This window comes from Rhopalosiphum padi, chromosome 1, assembly GCF_020882245.1.
Source record: "Rhopalosiphum padi isolate XX-2018 chromosome 1, ASM2088224v1, whole genome shotgun sequence".
NCBI lineage: Eukaryota > Metazoa > Arthropoda > Insecta > Hemiptera > Aphididae > Rhopalosiphum > Rhopalosiphum padi.
The window spans coordinates 32,328,625-32,349,059 of record NC_083597.1 but is presented as its reverse complement, the minus strand read 5'-3'; the positions used below and the strand labels follow the sequence as shown (position 1 = coordinate 32,349,059).

Genomic DNA, 20,435 nt, shown 5'->3' with positions numbered 1-20,435 from the left:
GTTGTTTTTAACACTTTTTGTTTTAAAATTAATTAATTATTTAATTTATTTTATTATCTTATATAAACAATGGTATATGACGCTACACTATTTTATGTGAATAAATTCTTTGAACTCTGTTACATAGGTCGTCATGTTGCTTCCATTGTCTTACAGAGGTCACATAATGATCAATTCTGTTTGAGCCACCTGAAGAAATGACCAACAATATTGTTAGACAGGCTTAATTGGATTATGTTATATGTATTATGTGTGCTATTAAGTTCTCAGACGTAATCATAAGAGTTCTTTGTTTTAGTTTTAATGTCAACGTTATAATTTAAAATGTATAAATAAATAATTATTTTAATATAATGGTAATTTGCCATAACACAATGTTCAAAAATCTACGTTATTATAAATATTCCTCTTCATTATAAATGAAATAGTGTAGTGAACGATCCTTAAAGATGTTCATTGATTGATTTATTATAACCAAAAATAATAAAATATATTTATTGTAAAATCAATTTAATGATGATTTACCACAGTTCAGGGTGATTCATCAAGTATACCCTACCTTTTATACTTTAATAATGTATTTAATCAGATTTTTATTTTTGGAATTTTTAAGTATATATTTAAAGCATACGTCCCCACATTTTAAAATACTTGAAATAATTATTCCATTTAAAGAGTATCTTGTATCAATACAAACTTCCCTTTTTTTTAAAATGAAAACTTATCTTTTTTCATTTTAAATTGATAGCCAGATAATTTTTTTGAAAATGTTGTAACATTTTAATAAATAATAGTTACTACTATTTATAAATCATCTTAGCCCGCATATCTTCTAAACCTACTTTCATGAAATATTGTTCTTAGTATATCAAATTAGTATAGTCATCTAGTACATTTTAAATTACATTAAAAATCAAAGTATTTTATAATATGGTTTTTAAACATACATAAATATTCTAAAACTCAGAATTTGAATATATGCATTATTAAAGAAAACATGTTGGGATCATGCTTGATGAATCAAACTGTATATTAACTTATACTAATAAATCATCGGATAAGATCAATGATAGGTAGTATCAAAATAAATTCTACTGCAAATTATTCGTACTGTAGAAAGTGATAAGTATAACCTACCAATACTTGAATAAGACGATAAATGTTTATTTTGTCACAAATAGTGGTTTTTACAACACATATTACTTTAAATTCTTTGATCTACGAATTATTCTAACAGTAGAAGATTATCGAATAATTTAAAATAGTAATAATATTAATATTATAAAATCTAAAAATAAAATGTTCTTATTAAGCAATTATTATTGCAATTTAGTATTTGGTTTAAAATGATATTTTTTGATGTTACATAATAATCATTGATAAAAACTAGTATTTTTCCCTTTTTATATAAATTTGTGGTTCTATTACTTAATTTTATATTTATAACTTACATAGTTTAATTTTTATATAAATTAAAGTCCTACATTAAACCACTCGATTAATTTTTTTTTACTTAAACTCTAATTAATTTCATATTTTTATGCTATACATTGAATTATTATTTAATATATATTTTAAAGAAAGTAACTACATCCGTAATTGATCCTCTTCTTCCAACATTTTTCGAATATCTAATTTATTCATGAAATAATAGCTACATTGTCTGCCTTTCTGTAAATTATAAACAAAATTGATTGATTAATGTAATTGCATGGTGATAAAAATTATACAACAAATATTATTTGTCGATAAAAAGTATAAAGACAATTAGTTGTTCCTGAAAAATTTGTATATGTAATTAATTCTATCAAAAGAACACGATCTCCATTAATTTAATTAATAAGCAATAGTATCTGATTATTTATTTTGTTTTAATTTTAAACGTATTCATTAAAAATTAACTCGATTTATATTCGTAGTAAGTAATAACTTATAACATAATCTTATGATATATTTATACCAGGTCTTTAGCTATACGATTGGCACCACTTCCAATTAAAATTGTACTCATTTTTTCCACTTGATCTACAGACATAGCGTAATGCAATGCTGTTCGTTCAATCTGTAAAAAAACATAACAATATATTTTATAAATATTGTGGTGTTCTAACAATTATCGATCAAATTTCTCTCAATAAAAATTCCTAATTTTATCAAAAAAATTTAAAAAACAATACAATTATCAAAATCAAAATAATAAATGAACAAAATATTTTGTATCAAAACAATATCATATTATACTCCAATTAAAGTTGTATAATTCGAGGAAGTTGGATGAACCTTTTTCAATGAATATTATATAGATAACGTAATTTCTTTAATGCCTGTGAGTGTTTCTTGTACTTTTTTTTAGTAACAATAATTATTAAAACTGTGAGTATACATAATTTGTATTTAAATTCTTACGCTCTACATTTTTAAAAAATATTATTTAAATAAAATAAATTATTCTGAATTAAGTTTGATTAATTTATATGTTTTTTGATAGAATAAGTTTTTTAATATAAAAAACGGTTTTGATACAACTGAAAGAGTCGACAACATTTAAGGGATCGGTGAGCGAAATGAGTGTCAGGCGAAGTCCTAGTATTTTTTAATAAAAAAATTTTAAAAATGTACCACAACTAATATTATAATCTACTAACACGGAGATTTGGAAAAATTTAATAAATATTAATCTTATTTTATTGATTATAAGTATTTAAAGAACTAAAATCATAATAATTTCCATTGAATAAAATATAATTGTTTTATCTTACATTATCAAGCACAAATAATGTAGTAGGAAAATTTTCCGCAATTAACCGTAAGATTTCTTCATTTTGACTTAATACAGCGATATGTAAACTGCATCGACTTCGTTCATTTTTCGCCATAGCCAACATGACACACTCGTCATTACGCTCTTCTAATATTTCTTCAACTTTACCCTGGGCACCCGAAAATATTTCCCGATGTAATCGCTTTCGTTTTTCCTTGATTTCATATTTCATTTTAAACCAAACAAAACCATTAATATTGTTAAGCTTATATTATAATTAAACAGTTGTTCACTATTTTACTAACTTCAAACGTTGGTATGCTTTTAAGGATAACTGATACACGAGAGTGACCTCTACTTAAAGGTAATGCAAAAATGTCTTTATCTGTGTTCAAATCCAAAATATGGTTATACCCTTCCAATAAAAGTTGTATTAATTTGTTGTGTTCGCCTAAAATTTTAAATTTAATACAATTAAATTATAGCATTTCAAAGTACCTAACATCAATTTGATTACTATAAAACTCCGTAAAAAGATATGTATACAAGCAACTTCATGAACATAATTTTTCACAGTATCTTTTTTTTATTGATAAATCTAGTTATTAGCCGACAAACATCTTAAATGTATTATTGAACAATTTGTTATTTATAAAGAAATATTTTGCAAACATACCATAAAAATAGATTTTTTATTATCAACTGTTATTTTGTGACACCATTTGCAACTTAATTGTCGATAGTTGAGCAATTATTAATTTTACAGGAATTTTGGATTAAAAATATGGATTTTTTTTTTCCAAAGATCTGGTGGTTTCTAAAGTTATAGACAGGTTATAAGGTCTATATTAGCTTGAGGAGAAGTTTATAAAGAAAAATGTTATGTTTCAAATTGGATGTAAAAAAAAGTGATAGTTGACAATAGTGGTTATTTAAAGCAAGGTTACTCGTGTTAATCGTATACATTTTATATATAGGCGATAGACCTAGGTAACAAACATTTTATGCATTAGAGAGGAGAAGATTATTCGGTTTGAAGATAGGACAGTTTTTTTTTCCGGAGCATGAATTTTCAATAAATGGATTTTGATTCGTTTACTAACTGGTGGTTTTGATGTAATAAATTAAATTTTGTATCATGTTTGAGAGCATATTTTAAAATTTCAAATATAAATGAAAACCAATGTCTAATCATGATTAATAAACATAAATAATTAAGGCATACTTCCATAATTATTATTTAAAACACATTATAATATTTATAGGTAATATATTTTTATAACATACCTCTGGCTATAATATGAACCACGAACTTATCAATAGTTTTCACATTTTCTCTAATATTCGAACTCATCGCAATATCCCTTGGAGTTCTATAATATTCATCTCGAAGTGCAATATTCGCATCAAGTTCTTGCAACAATTGAAAGAATGCATTGCGGTTATGTGTCCTAGATGCAGCATAATGAATCATGTTCATTCCAAATTCATCCTAATGAAATAAAATTATTATTTTAAATACTATGTAATAAAAAATAGTTGTATTTTCTAAACGTCTTACACGACTAATTTTTTTAAATTCTGGCTGATAGTTGTTGAATACATCCCAAGATCTGAACATATTTTCAGAAACCTGAGGCTGATCTTCATTTAATATATCGTGTGTCTGAACTCTGGGTTGCAAAACCTGAACACAATATAGTGGCAATGAAACCACCATAAAGGATTGTTTCAGCCAACCATTGTGATAGGATATGATTATAATCATTCAAAATTTGATTTTCAAAATTTACTATTTATGATTTAAATTTAAAATACTGGACGTAGAATCAAAAAAAATCGTTCATTTAAATCAAAATATTTCTGTATTTTAGTGATATTTTTATTTTTGTTTATAAAAAGCACACGATTAGACACAATATTCCATCAAACACACAGATAAATCATGTTAAAAAATGTAATATAAACAAAATATATTAACATAAAATTGTATTAGTCAAAACAGAAATGGTAACTAAAGAAATTATAAAATACATTAACTATACAACAATTATAATTTGAGACTATATTAATTATTTTAGAACAAGAATACAATATACATTTAAAAGCGCCTTAAGAAAAATAATACCCAAAAATAAAGAAAATGTAGGGCTATTTATCTATTTTAAAAAATTGTTTTATTTATTATTTTATTTATCATAGTCATTAAATAAACATTTTTGTTTTAATAAAAAATAATTAATACATTTTTTTAAGTCCCAAAATAAAATTACAATGCATTCATTACAATCTTTATAATTTAATCTCACTTAAAAATTATTTTAAGTTACACTATATGTCAAAAAGAAATCTAAATAATTATGATTTAGTTAAATTTTAGTTTTTAAATTATATAAACTTAGCCAAACTTACTCCGCTTTCTTGATCTAATTGCGGATCATCGTAATGGTTAGTCAAATGTTCAGCTAAGTAAAGAGTAGGATTAGATGGTCTGCGTTTTATAAGTTCCTTCAAACCAGAAGTAAGAGGTTTTCCGATAGCTAAAATAAATATCATAATTTATGAAATACTTAAAAAACTTAAATAATTCATAGTAAACATTTTGAAAACTTATATTTATAAATTTTAAAAGATTATCGATGAATATATCTTAAATATATGAAAAATATTTGTAAATTTTTAAATGTATAAGTAAAGAAGTATATCCTTATTATATGTATGAAGACAAACTTTAGAAAAGTTAGAAGCTAGGTATAGTATATGATATTTAAGCTTTGATAAATGTTAAAAAAAATCTATTATCTACTAAGAATAAATATACATCAAAAATTATATAAAAAATTAATTCATCCAATTTAATTTTTTTTTTCGTTAAAAAAAAATTTTCAAATAAATTGTTTCAAAACATACCGATACTAATATTAACAATTTAATAATTTATTACAGCTGTAATAATGATAATTCAATTTATTCTTTTATTTTATTTTTTTCAATAAATTATATTTCTTTGAAAAAAATATATGTATAAATAGTAATTTTCAATTAATATGTACTTAATATTTTCCAAGTGCTTATACTGATCTAATCAGTCAGTTAGTAATCAATTACCTTTAATCAAGTATTCTCTGTCCTCAGCGGAAAATTGACTTGCACTCATAACCACCGAGAGTAATTTTCCAGAGCTAGTAGAAGATCCTAAGTAAAGAAAATCCATTATTATAAATTATTATTTAAAAACCATTTCAATTGTATTAACTGTCCATATTTGGATCAATATTTTCGTTGTTGACCGTTTCCGTGTTATATGTTACGTAACCTAAAGTTTTACGTATCTTCTCTGGATCAAATGTGACATCACATTTTCCAAAAGTTGGTGCCGTTTGGTAATCAGCTTGAAATTCCTATGAATATTTCATGACTATTACTATGGATACAAACCAACAACAAGGGTTCGTATATATAACTGTCAAGTATAAAATTAGTCAAATCACTCTTAATTGACAATGGTATTCAGGTAATGATGGACGAAATAGATATACCTACCTATACATGTTTACTTTTTACACATAAAAATATTAATAAATTATTGATTTTTAAATTTAAAGAACAAATAAATTAATATTTACTCCTATATTATAACCAACTAAACTTCCAAGTTTAATATTAAATTAATTAATACCTTTGCAAAGATGAACTTCGAGAATCAAATATAAACTACGGTATTATGAACTTTCCTAAAAGCATATGATCTATCATATTATGGTTGGATGGAATAATATGTATACCTATCGGCTATCACTTTCCGGTTGCCAAATAATACCTTTATATTAATATATTTTAATTATATTTAACCATTTTTAGACCAAATTATTTTTTAATATATTATGTGAAAAATAATAAGTACTTAATTAGTATACTGATAAATAATAATGATTAATTCTATATAGCAGTGCACAAAATATTAATAATTAATTTTTAATTCAATTTCGGGAGTACATAATATTCTTGTAAGTTACGATACATAAATAAATATAATACTGTTTATATTTCTATAGTAAAATCCGTGAAATTAAAATTGTTTAATCCATCGTAATAACTCCATCCAATAACTAAAAATTCTTACGAAAAAAAAGCGGTAAAACATGAAAATTCACATAACACTACGCGGTATCTAACAAAATCAATTTGTTTTTAAATTTAAAAAAAAAAATCATAGAATTGAAATTTTCACTAAATATTTATTTTACCATATATTAAACAAGAATATATAATTTCCAAAATTTTATTTTTTTACTTTGTATGATTTTTTTGATTTACATGGATAACATTTTTGTTTAAAAAACTGTAATTTTAATACAAGCTTTCATAATATAAAATTTCTTACTGTGGTCAAAAAATATTAAAAATACATTGTCGTGATTATTTTTTTTTACAAGCGATTGAAATTTAAATTTAAGAGACATTGTACATTAAAATAAATATTAACGAAATAATTATTAAAATTTCTTCAAACAATTTATTATTTTTATAACTTAATGTTTGCTGTTAAGTTTATTTTTATTTTTTATACACAATAAAATTTTCAAAATATTTATTCTAATAATTTATTTCAAACAATTTACACCATTTATATCGTTCAACTATATATCAATATTAACCTATCAATTATAAGTCATGTTTTGTTATTAATTAATCCAATCTACCCATATAATATAAAATTATAGTAATAATATAAATATAATTATAAAGAAACTATTCTTAGAAATATAGATACTGATCTATCTTTTTCTTCACTCAGAATCGTTTTTCATGAACAATGATTTATTATTGAATTAAAATTTAACACAATGTCATCTATTACAGTAGTCTGCCTACTAAATAACGAGGTACATTTGAAAGTCAAAACAACATATAAAACAGACTGCAAAGCGAATTCCGCGAATTATTTGCTAAAATTAAACACAATAAAACGTCTGTCACGTGAAATTCTTGATATTTCAAAGAAAAGTTACCATCAGTTTAAACAATATAATAGATATTAAATACTTAAAAGTATGTTTTTATAAAAAAAATTTGTTTTCGTTATTTTGGAACTAAATTAATTATTATTAAATATAAATTGTTAAGTAAATGATCAACTAAAAACTTATAAATAGAATCTTTTGAAACAAAAGTTTACTTACCTCTAAATTACTTTCTGTAAATAATTTGTCTTTAAATGTCTTATCTTGCATACAATTTATATAATCGATTGCAGTCCATCCTTGCAAGTCATTCAATTTTAAAGTTTCTGGAAACTTATCCGTTAGGTATCCAAACACATCAAATTGTTCATAGATAACTGCTGTATGTAAAGGAGTTAAGCCTAAGCCACTTCTAGATTCACGAGCTAAACAGAACTTCTTTCGATCTAGAAGCTGAATTAGTTCATCTAAGTCTCCTACAGCACAGTAACGATGAATCTGATCAATTTTATTCTGAAAATCGTAATATATATTTATATATTTTATGTTTAAATTTAATGTTTTGAAGAACGTTGGAAAAAGATAAGGTAATAATAATAATAGACTTTTATTTAAAAAATAGACGTATTTTTTAAGATAAATTTTATTTAAATTCAATAATTTATTGTTTCTTTGAAATTTCATAATTTATTGAATTATTTAATCAATTAAAAATCAAAATATCAATTTTTTTAAAGTTAAAATTATATATTATATAACCTTACCTAAACCTTTTCGCATAAATTTCAATACCAACAAAATGTATTATAACTATTGACTTTATGCAAAGTACCTACATAAAAATTAAATATTATAATTTGGGTTGGTAATAATTGATTACTTACTGCATAAAATGGAATTTTATCAAGAAAATCTTGGATTTCTGGATTCTCTGAAGTTATTCCTACGAGTTTTTCATATTTACCATCTAAAATGTAGTCAGCAATTTGTTCTAAGCTACCTTGTTTTACTATTATTTGAGCTGAGTTTATACGTTCCTAAACACAAAAAAGATAGAATATTATAAGATATTCATATTAGATACTTTTAAACGTTAAAAAGTATCTAGTTCTTTTATTTTTAATACAAATGTTGGATTTCAGATTATCCTTAGCCATATACCTAGTATATCATATAAGGTTAACCTCAAGTGACAGTTTTCTGCACAAAGTAGTGGCAATCGGTATGCCAAATATCGGGATTCTGGAACGTCACTTTATTGTTTCAACAACCACCTATCTTACATTTTGCTAAATGCTAAAATTAACAAAAAAGTTAAGTATTTTTTCAACTGTGGCTGGTCATCAAAAATTAAATTATTTCAACGAAAGTCTACGAAACCCGATTTTAAATAATTTTTGACAAATACTCTAAAAATATTTTTTTTTCGTATTTCTACTTTAGAATAGTAAAAAATGGTTTTTTTTTTTCGTTTTACTATTCAATGCTAATGCTAATGACCAATATTTACGTATTTAACTATTTTAAATTTTGTTTCTAAAATAATGGTTTGTCATAATTTTAATAGTGTATTATAAGATTTAATAAAATTAGCAGACAACAAGAATAGCTAACCTGATCATCCCCGAATCTGAAATTTTTAAACCTATTAATGAATGTATTAAATATTTAACTTATATATTCTATATTTTATTATATTTATAAATATAAGATTAAGTATGTATTTTTATTAACGTATAAATACTTCAATATCAAATTTATTTAACTGAAAAAGTATTTATTAAATATTTTGAGTACTTTTAAAAAAAGTATTCGAATACGAATTTTAAATACAAATGATAACTAATACTAAAATAAATATTTCTAAATATGTTTGAAAAGTATTCTTATTAAGACGTCAAAACCTGTGTTTCTGGTCGAATCAGAGATTGTCGTCACCTAAAATTAAATCTCATACACTAATATACAATACACAAAGTATAGACAAACTCATCTATGTTTTTTATATAAACATTGTATTTTAGTAAATAAAAATACCTGTCTAATATTTTGTTAAATAATGTAATTATGTTAATTCAAGATAGCAAAATTTTAAGAAAAAAAATTTAATTTTTTACTAGATTGATATCATAACGTTGTAACATATTATGTATAAATACATGAATTTATCTAGAAATAATTTTCTAATTTTAATGAATTTATTAATCAGTTTAACCATTACATTAAAATACCTAAAACCATTTTTTGCCTACTTTGCTACAGACACTTTTGCACATTTTACACATTAGTATCTTTTTTATATGACTACTTACCTAAACATTGATAATACTACTAAGTAGATAGATACAAAATAATTATTCAATAAATAAACAATTTATATTACTATTTCCTAAATTTAATATCTAAAAACTCGTCTATTATAATAAAAAAAGTTTTTATTTACATAATTATATTATATATATATATAAATATTTTACCTGATTTTTAGTAGACTTCAATAGGTTATTACCAGTATATTCTATTTTATTAGTATCATTTAAGCTATTATCTTTATACATCGGGCCATTTATAGGTAAAAAGTCTTCCAGCGACCCATTATTCAATGCTTGTCTAACCTCACCCAGCGTAAGACTATTCGGTTTTGAAACAATGTTTTTTGTGTCAACAATGTCTTGAAATTCTGATTTTTTATATAATGAAATATAATTTTTGTATCCATTATCATTATCAGGATTATTATTTTTGTTATATTCATTATTATCAACATTGTCAATGTCTTGAAATTCCGATCGAGAGTATAAAGAAATAAAATTGTTATCTCTATTTTTAGGATCATTATTTTCACTATTATCAATATTATCATCAATTTTTAATGGTTCTGATTGAATATTTAAAGAATTATAATTTTTAACCCTTTTCTTAGGATCATTTTTTTCACTTGTATCAACATCATCAGTATTATTGATATTTTCAACATTATTTGTAATTTCAGCATCATTTTTTGCAATATTAATATTGTCAATATCTTCCACATCATTTGTGATTTCAGCGTTGCCGGTAAAATCAATATTTGTTGGATTTTTTTTTGTTGTACCACTAGTAGTTGAATTAGTTTGTATTTTAGATTCCTAAACAAACATTAAAACATTTATAAAGAAAAGTTTTTAAAACAATTATAGTATATTATATTATGAATACATACTTGAGTTGGTGCATTTTTAGAATTTAATTTTTTTACAGTTTTTTCAACAGGCTCATAGAAAATATTCCAATCCCAAGAAGCCGGAAACTCGGATGCAATTCTTGGTGCTTTTGGTAAAATGGTTAATAAATCATTAGGAATGTCACTTATCTTCACACCATTACTTTTAGGAGTTTTACCATTCTTAAATTTAAAAAAAAAGGAATATATGTTTTTTATCAACATGAAGTGTAATTAAATACAAATAATTTAAATCTATGTGAATAATATTTAATAATATTTATACATAAATATATAAGATAACATCAATTATTGTACGTTGTACATAGGTCAACATGATAATATAGTATCCAATATACATTATAAATCATAATATATAGATTAAAACATAAATTATCATATTATTATAGTGTGTTATGCCAGATTATCAAAAAATTATTTACATTTAAATTCAAAAAAAATATTTATTTTATAAATGATGATTAAAAAAAAAATATCTCATAATTCTTTAAATCACTAAATCATGTTATACATAAAAATTGCTAATGCACCATAAATTATTGGAATAATTGATTTATTGTATAAATTTAATGATAATTAATGTATGTATAACATAAGTATTGAGCCATTGACAACAAACCTTATCAATCACGTTTTCATTTGCTCCTGCTTTAACGAGTCTGTTATACATAGGTATAATATGTTTCGGTGGAGAAATATAAACATAATGTAAAGGTGTTCTTCCATCATTATCTCTTATATTTACAGTTTTAGGATTTTTGTTTATTATATAATCTACAATACTTAGACGACCCAGTCCTACTGCCTGAAAAATAATTGGCTTCATTATTATAAAATTAATTGTAAGCATAACTTTATTTCAACCTTATGTAATGGAGTTAATCCATTCTTGTCTTTACTAGCTAAAACGTCTATAGGAACAGGATCACGATTCAATTTTTTCAATAACTCAAGATTATCGTCAATAACAGCTTTATGGATTTCCTTGATAATACCCTATAACAAACGAAAAAAAGCAATAGTAAAAAAATGTATTTCGACAAAAGTATAGAAATTTAAGTTACCATTATATAGGGCACCGCTTTCAAAAACTTGTTCACTGTTGTTTGTTTGCTAGTCTCAGTCAACAACTTATCTCCCAGTCCAGACCAAATAACCTTTGAAAGCTGTTTTATGTTACGTTCGTGTATCCATATTCGAATGTTAGAAGCTTTAATAGGAACCTCTAAATGGATTAAGAAAATACAATCAACCAATCTTACAAAATATAGATTGAAATTTAAAATAACTTATAAATTATAAAAGTATCAAATAAAAAAATCAAATCAAATTACTTAAGCAACCTAACCTAACCTAATCGTAACTCATTATTTTTCTGACGAGCATAAACCATACATACCAATAAAATGTAAAAGTTTTAAAACAAAAAGTTTAATTCACAGTCGTGTAAGCGAAAAACTTAATTTAAAAAATAAATATTTTTGAATGAAGTTTTGTATTAAATTAGTAACATATATCTAGAAAATAGAGCTTTAATTTAAAATTGTTCAATGCTTTTATAATTTTTAGATATTTTTTTTTAAAACAAATTTAAAATATACGTTTTTCTAGTTGCTATTGCATCAACAAAAAAATTCAAAATAAACTCATGAAAATAAACGCATTTTAAAATCAATTATAAAAAGCTATCAAAAAATAAACTAGATTCAATTTTCTACAAAAATCCCCCCTCAAAGTATATGATCTGAGCATTAATGTTCTATTTCTATAGTGTCTTCCTATAACAACAAAAAATAATAATAAATAGATAAATAAATAAATACTAAAAAAAAAACCCATAGTTATAAAACATTCATCACTCCACTCAAAAATCTAATAACTTCCTCTCAACGCTGACCATAATAATGTATATTATACGTATAGGTATAATAATTTATTTTTTAAACACATTTTTAAATTTAACTACATATCGGCATTCAAATGTTTAATATTACTAAATATACTAAATATGATGAATAACAATAAATAATTTTAAATAAAACAAATATATATTAAGTAACTTTAAAATAATTTTAAAATTTAAAAAAAAATGTTAGTAAAAAAAGATAATTTTTAAAGCAATATGACAAATGGCAATTACTATGCAAAAATAAATTGAGTATTTCAGAAGACTATAATCACATACGACATACTAGACACTAGAACAAATTTACAGATAAGTATTTTTTATGCATAGGTATATTTATGTATATTATATTAAATATATACAAAATTGTATAAACATAACATTTAAAAAAAAAAAATATACTTAAGTCCCAAATCATTTATCCCAATATAAAATACACTATACAAATACTAAATAGTTTCCATGTGTGATAATACAAAAACATAACAATATAATAATCTGATTTAAAATAATAAAAACTGTTTTGAATATTTTTAATGTATTCAAATAAAATCTATTGTTTTTTTATTTTAGATTCTGAACGGAGTGATGATGATGTATTGATTTTACAATGATGTGTTTTTTTTGTTTTTTTTTTGTGTCTGTCATCACGTTTTGGAATAGAAATAATGCTTGGATTTTTTACTTCAGCAACTCTTTATAAAGGAAATTGAATCTAGTTGGTACTTTGAGAGGTCGAAAGTAAACAATTTCTAGTAATTTTCAAAAGCGTCAGGAAAACCCCTGAAAAAGTAACAGAACAATGGGAATTTTTACGCATAACCTCTTTTCGACAAAATCGATTTTTTGATTTTGCTGTAACTCAAAACCGAATCATTATAAATACTTGAAATTTTCACCAAATGTTTATATTAGCGTTATCTATTTACGATTACATTTTTAAACTATTTATAGGCCATTGAAATTTTCGATTTTTCAAATTTTTTTTTTCTTGAAATGCCCATAAAAAAATTTGGCTTTCCAAAAAATCTTTAAAAATTAATACAAGCCACAAGGTTTATTATAAGTTGTACTTATCGTAGTAAAAAAAAATAAAAAATCGTTAGTCACAATTTTTGTTTATAAGCATTTAAAGTTCAAATGTTCATATTTTATGATATTTATATCAAAATCTCGAAAATTTACAAGAAATTTTTGTGATTTATACCTAAGGTTAAAAAACTCAATATAAGGTTATCCATAAATTTTCCTTCAAGTAACTATAAAAAAAATTTTAGCGTCAATATAGAAAAAATTGTATGAGCGTATAAAATTTAATTTTTTACGAATTCGCGTAAAATAACGACATATTGCAATTTAAATATAGGTAATAATATAATATATCCTACTAATTATCCTAGATTGACAAATCAAATCCATTCAGAATCGTTTTCCATATACAATGATACCTTTCATTGCATTCAAATTTAACACATTCATTATAGTGAACTACTCTCCATCTCTAACATACAGCAGAGCGATACCCACTTGCCTACCTTTTTACCATTTTATTTAATTACTACTTCTACAATGTTAAAATTACATATAAACATTAAAGTATTTATTAATATTATTTTTTTTCTTTAATAATTGAATTAATAGACATCACGATAATTTTTTAAAGCTGTTAAATATAATATTATCAATTAGTTATAACAGAAATCAAATTACCTGGATCTGAACCATCACTTTTATAATTATTTGGCAATGTAATATTTTCACTATACTCTAAATAATAAGTTGGCGTTTTATTATTTATATCCAATGAGTTAGGATCAGCACCAGCTTCTAACAGTAAATCCCAAACCCGTGAAACTTCTGAACAGGAACATATATAATGCAATGGAATCCTTAAAGTCTAAAAATCAAAAACATCAGTTATATAAAATAACTCTAATTTTAAATAAGATACTACAAAAAAAAATATTTTTTAAAAGTTCAAATTTTAAAAAAAATTTAATTAATACTATAAAATATAAATAATAATAATATTATTACAATAATGATTATTCAGGAAAACTGTTATTAAACGATATTAAAAATATTTCTACCAATTAAGTCTATCTAACCTTTCTAATTAGTTCAAAGTTATAATTTAAAATATGAATAACTTTTTATAAATAATTATATATAAATAGGTATAATATTACTAAATAGTATTGTTAGGTCAGATAGTAACTTAAGCAAATTTATATTTAATTAATATTGAAACTATTACTTTATCTTTAATATGAACAGTTTGTGGATAATTTTTCACGAGCCACTCGACAATATCTAAAAAGTCATAATATATGACTTTATGCAATATAGTTACTCCATTTAAATCTTTACTGCAAACTAATTTTTCAGGAGGAATTTTATAAATATTTCTTGACGTGTTTCCATTCTCTAATAATACTTGCATATCTCTTAAATTTCCCTTACAGGCAGAATCTTGCAGCATATCCATACGGGCCTAAAACACCACTGGCAAATTATCAAATGTAATACAAATAATATCAGTATTCAGGGTGATTTTTTTATTATGAACCATTAATTATTTTAAAAACTATTAATGTTAATAAAAATATTTGTTTACATAATAAGTAATAAACAATAAAAAAAAACCAATATTTTTAATATTATATTGCAAATCAAAATATTATTTGGAGTATTTTAATAACTAAAAATCAAATTTTGGAGGAGTAATTTATGATATAGGTATTTAAAATATAGACAAGTGGATAAATGGAGCACTCAGAAGTACCCCCCAAAATTGTGGTCCACTTCTCCACTCATCACTCCTTAAACATTTAAATTCCTATAAATCATAAACTATACAATATACTCGTTCGAAATTTGATTTATACCTATTGAAATATTCCAAATAATATTCAACTTCGGAATATAATATTAAAAAAGTAAAATGGTAAAAAAAGTTAAAGCAGTAAAAATAGAATTTTTTAGAATTTTTTTTTCAAAAACAGTTATTTAAAAAAAATATATTTTGAAAAACGTTAATTGTTTTTGAAATAATGAATAGTTCATTATAAAAGAATCACCTGGTATTTATAATTATTTACCATTATTTATTCACTTTATATCACTATCCACTGATAGAAAAACATAAATTATATTTTACTATAGGAACATTATATAACTGGATCTTTTAAATTAAATTTATTTAAATTAAAAATTATTATTTAAATGAAACCTTTAAATTAAAATTATTTAGATCAAAGTTTCTAAATTATACACGTTTATTATGGATATATAATATTTAATGGCACATTATAGTAGATACAGAAAACTAAAATATATCATCTTAAAATTCGTCCAACCGTAACGACTTCTGTTGTTATGATTATTTCTAACTATTTACAATTATTTTTACATTCGAAGTAATGAATTAAATTGATTTAATATACATAGAATATAAATATTTCTTATAGAAATATGTATAATATATAATATTTTATTTCAAAATTGATAATTTGCAAATTATACAATTATTTACGTCAAAATCACATTTATTATCACTCTAAACAGCTTTAAAAAATATCGATGTATCTACATAATGTACATATTTTAATATTTTAAAATGAGTATTAACGACAACTAAGTTATTCCTTCTTTAGTTAATTAGTTAGTTAATTATCAATACGGTTATCTTATTGTTGATTTTATTAAAAATGTTTGATTAACTTAAATATTACTTGTATTAAATATAGTTAGGTGAATTATCTTTGTATTTAAATTTAAAATATGATAGGAATAAAAATAAATTATATCTCCTTACCTAACTAAGAATTTAAATATTTACTAACAAAAGTTAAAAACTTGCATCAATTGTCTATAAGAAAAAAAAATAAAATAGAAAATATATAATTTTTATTTTATCGAAATCATAAATAAGTTTTAACATTTATGTATTAATCTTAAGGATAATTTAATGAGACATATAAAAAGGACTATCCACGAATCACTTATTAAATTAATTTAAAGTGAAATATATGGCATAAAATATTATAGGTTTTGATGGTAGAAGGGCAAACAATTAATAGATATGTCAGAAAAAATAAGTGTTTTTAATTAGAGGGAGGGGAGTCTTTTATAGGTTTATTTAATTATCAAAATTAAACCCTGAAATATCTTAATAATACATTTTTAGACTTGATAGATGACGTCTCTATATTATCGACTTTTAAATTATGACGTTTATTATAAATGCATATTTATATAAGTTATTCATCAATATGTACGTTTAACTAAACATAACATTTCTGACCTACAATATCAGTATTGATCGTTTTCAAACATACTAGTCTAATCAAAGAAAACAAATATTTATACTTATAATCAAGTATAAACTATTTAAAATTTATATTTATAAATTGTATTAATCTTATTTCAAACAATTTGTTGACGTAAATACGTAATAATATATATACAATATATACATACTACACTACATACCTATACAACGATTATTATTAAACCTATAATCACTATACTTACATTTTTTTTGTTATCTTTTACACTTTTACAATTATTAATATCTAAATTAGTTTATTATAATATATCTATTGGTTTTTAAAAAAAGTATTACTCTGTTTATCGCTTCGATTTGTGGTTTCGAAATTGCATATAGTTGATCGGATATAATCATGTTTATAGTATTTTATTACAATATATATATTCAATGGTTATTTTTCAATAAACCATAATGTTAGTTATAAAAACGTATAAGTACAACTTAAATATTACCCATTTAGGATTTTAAATAAGTTAATAATTATTCATAAAATCAGTGGCGCAATCGAGGGGAGTGTTTTAGGTGTCTGAACACCCCCCTTGAACCGTAACTTATATCCATAGTGTACTAACAAATTTGGAAATTTATTGGGAAACTACTGTATACGCTACTGGCGGACGCCCCATTTGAAAAAATCCTGGTTGCACTATACTGTCTATACTGCATAAAATGAATAGGATAAAATGTATAAGTTTTAAAATGATGTGTGTGTTTGAAGACATATTTTATTGTTGATAAAATGCTTTGATTTTCAACTTTATAAGGGTTCTGGTAGGAAATTATATCTAGTTTGGACTATAAAAGTAATAAATATAAATTTTCATGTTTCATACATAATAATCAAGAAAAAAAATTATAAAATTACAAAAAAAACGAAAATATTCACGCAATACCATTTTTTTACAAATTCAATTTTGTGTTAATGTTGTAATTCAAAAACAAGTATTTATAAAGACTTAAAATTTTCACCTAATATAAAATATATTAATAATTCTAGGTATCATTTTTTTTAAAATATTTTTGATCATTTTTATCTTTCTTTTCTATTTAATAAGTTTTTACGTATTTTAGCTTGCATACTCAACTTATATATAATACGATTTTTATTTGTAATATAATTTATTTATTTTTACTAAAAAAAACTTGAAAATTGAATATAACATATCAAAGTAATACACAATTTTTTCTTATAGTAATTAAAAAAATAATATTAAAAACATTTTTATAAGCATTTGATTTTTAAATTTTCAATCTTCTATTTTTGCTATAGATTATTTTACAGAAAATAATAATAATAATAATTTTTAATTTGTAATTTAATTTTTTTTTTAATTTTAAACTAAAATATCTTAATGTGCAATTCAGGTGTCTTCATTTTATGTTAGTACATTATTATGTACATTATATAATGTGTTTAAACTTTAAGCTATGAAGTTTTAAAGTTTTAAATTTGATCTCAGTATTGTTAAAAATAAATTTACTGCAGTATTAAATGTACTAATATTTTAAAATCTAACGTTTAAAAATCTTCATAGTCTTTAAAATATAAAATATACCTATCATTGCATTTTAAAACCTAAATATTTTAATTAATTTTTACTTCCCTGTAAAATAAAAAATTAAATACAAATCACTATATTTTAATAATGATGTGGACAATTACGCTTAACTATAATTTAAAGGATTGAAATAAATTGTATGATCATTTAAATATAACCGTATATTTACTAAATAAATCGGAACTGATTGCAAAAACGCTTTGATTTTAGGATTTGTTGAATAGTGTCCAATTAATTTATAGCCTTCGCCATTCAGTAACTTTTCTTCCAAACTCTCCACATTTCCGTCCTTAATCAGTTTTTTAATTTGGTATTGGTTCATAGGTAACGCTAAAATAATAGTTTTGAAAAATAAATTTTAAATTCAATATATTATTTTTTTTACTTACTCCTTGGATGGTTATAATTAACATAGCACATATTTGGCCCTAAGCCAAATACATCATTTTTTTGAAAATTTTTTCGACATTTCTGTACATGAGGTTTCATTTAAATTTTCAATTAAATTCATTAATATTTATCTATAATTTAAAAAAAAAACACACAACTAAATATGATGATATGTACCTACCTCAATATTTGACACTATGAATTAAAATATCTTGTCTGGGTGGCAAGAAACGCCGATGACCCCGCTGTCCAATAGTCGTTGCTAACAACATTCAATATCGATAGGGTTAATGGTCATCGGGATTAGTTATGATCAGACAGAAGGGGAAGTATCAATTTTTTTTCAGTCACTTAAATATTACATAAGTTTTAATGTAATAAAATTGTTACATATTAAAATCAAATGGTTTCATTTTATTTTTAAAAAAAACAAACTATGTACAATTTTAAGTGTAATAAAGTATACCTATACCTAATTAATAATCACTAATACATAGCCCAAATAATAATTAACTCTCCAAATTTAATGTAATTTTATATCTTAATATTAATCCGAAACGAAAAATAAACTGTCTAACTTTTCAAAATAATTAGGAAAACCTAACAAAAAAATTATATATATAGGTAAATAAGAATATTTAAGCAAACTCAATTTTATTATTTAGTTATAATTTAAAAGGAGTAACATTAAAAACTTAATTTTAAAGACATATATAACATTAAAAATATTTTGACTCTTTTTGAGAAATTGATTGATATTTTTAAGTTTTTTTCAATAATATACGTGTGTTAATAAAATTTTATTTCTAAGTTAGAACACTTGAAAAGTAAATAGTTACAAAAGCCCTCTTAATAAGTTATTTTTATCACTTAAATATTTCATAAAATATACTACATAGCCACATTATACAATTATTTATACATATTTATATAAAATTTATCATATTTTATAGTAAGTTGTTACATTAGGAAGTAAAAAATATCAATCAATTTTAGTTATTTTATTAAAATTCGAAAAATTGTAATCATAAAACTGGAAATAATCCGCTATTTTTACTATAGTTTCTTAATCTATAAACACAATGGAATTTTCAAATTACTTAAACGTCTTAAACTATTTTAATATTTTAATTTTTCCCCATAATATATTAGATAAATTGTTATATTTATGTAGCCATATAGGTACCCATTCAACACAGCACGTATAATCTACGTTTAAAATAAGGATAATGTTGGTGTGTGTATATATATATATACGTAATTAATATTCGTATAATATACGTCAATAATACGTATATT

The 20,435-nt window shown here is 22.7% G+C and overlaps 1 protein-coding gene across 1 annotated transcript; it reads right to left on the bottom strand.

Moving 5' to 3' along the window:
* Positions 1-1,405: 1,405 nt before the first annotated feature.
* Positions 1,406-19,310, bottom strand: LOC132918250 (uncharacterized). Its single transcript, XM_060979391.1, has 20 exons — positions 19,136-19,310; positions 18,916-19,076; positions 15,112-15,348; positions 14,565-14,751; positions 12,013-12,173; positions 11,813-11,944; positions 11,568-11,753; positions 10,928-11,110; positions 10,203-10,853; positions 8,610-8,762; positions 7,945-8,238; positions 6,018-6,162; positions 5,870-5,956; positions 5,174-5,301; positions 4,323-4,448; positions 4,049-4,253; positions 3,067-3,212; positions 2,760-2,975; positions 1,961-2,062; positions 1,406-1,671 (listed from the first exon to the last, which is right to left on the bottom strand). Exons 1-20 carry the CDS (start codon positions 19,233-19,235, stop codon positions 1,588-1,590), a joined length of 3,684 nt encoding a protein of 1,227 aa, XP_060835374.1. The 5' UTR covers positions 19,236-19,310; the 3' UTR covers positions 1,406-1,587.
* Positions 19,311-20,435: the final 1,125 nt, after the last annotated feature.

What these genes read in the sequence shown, in the direction of transcription:
- LOC132918250 (XM_060979391.1), bottom strand. Translation starts at nt 19,235, where the DNA reads ATGAAACCTCATGTACAGAAATGTCGAAAAAATTTTCAAAAAAATGAT. An exon ending in AATCAGTTCCGATTTATTTA is followed by an intron (nt 15,349 to 18,915) that starts GTAAATATACGG and finishes GTGGTGTTTTAG; the next exon opens with GCCCGTATGGATATGCTGCA. An exon ending in AAGTGATGGTTCAGATCCAG is followed by an intron (nt 12,174 to 14,564) that starts GTAATTTGATTT and finishes TAATCCATTTAG; the next exon opens with AGGTTCCTATTAAAGCTTCT.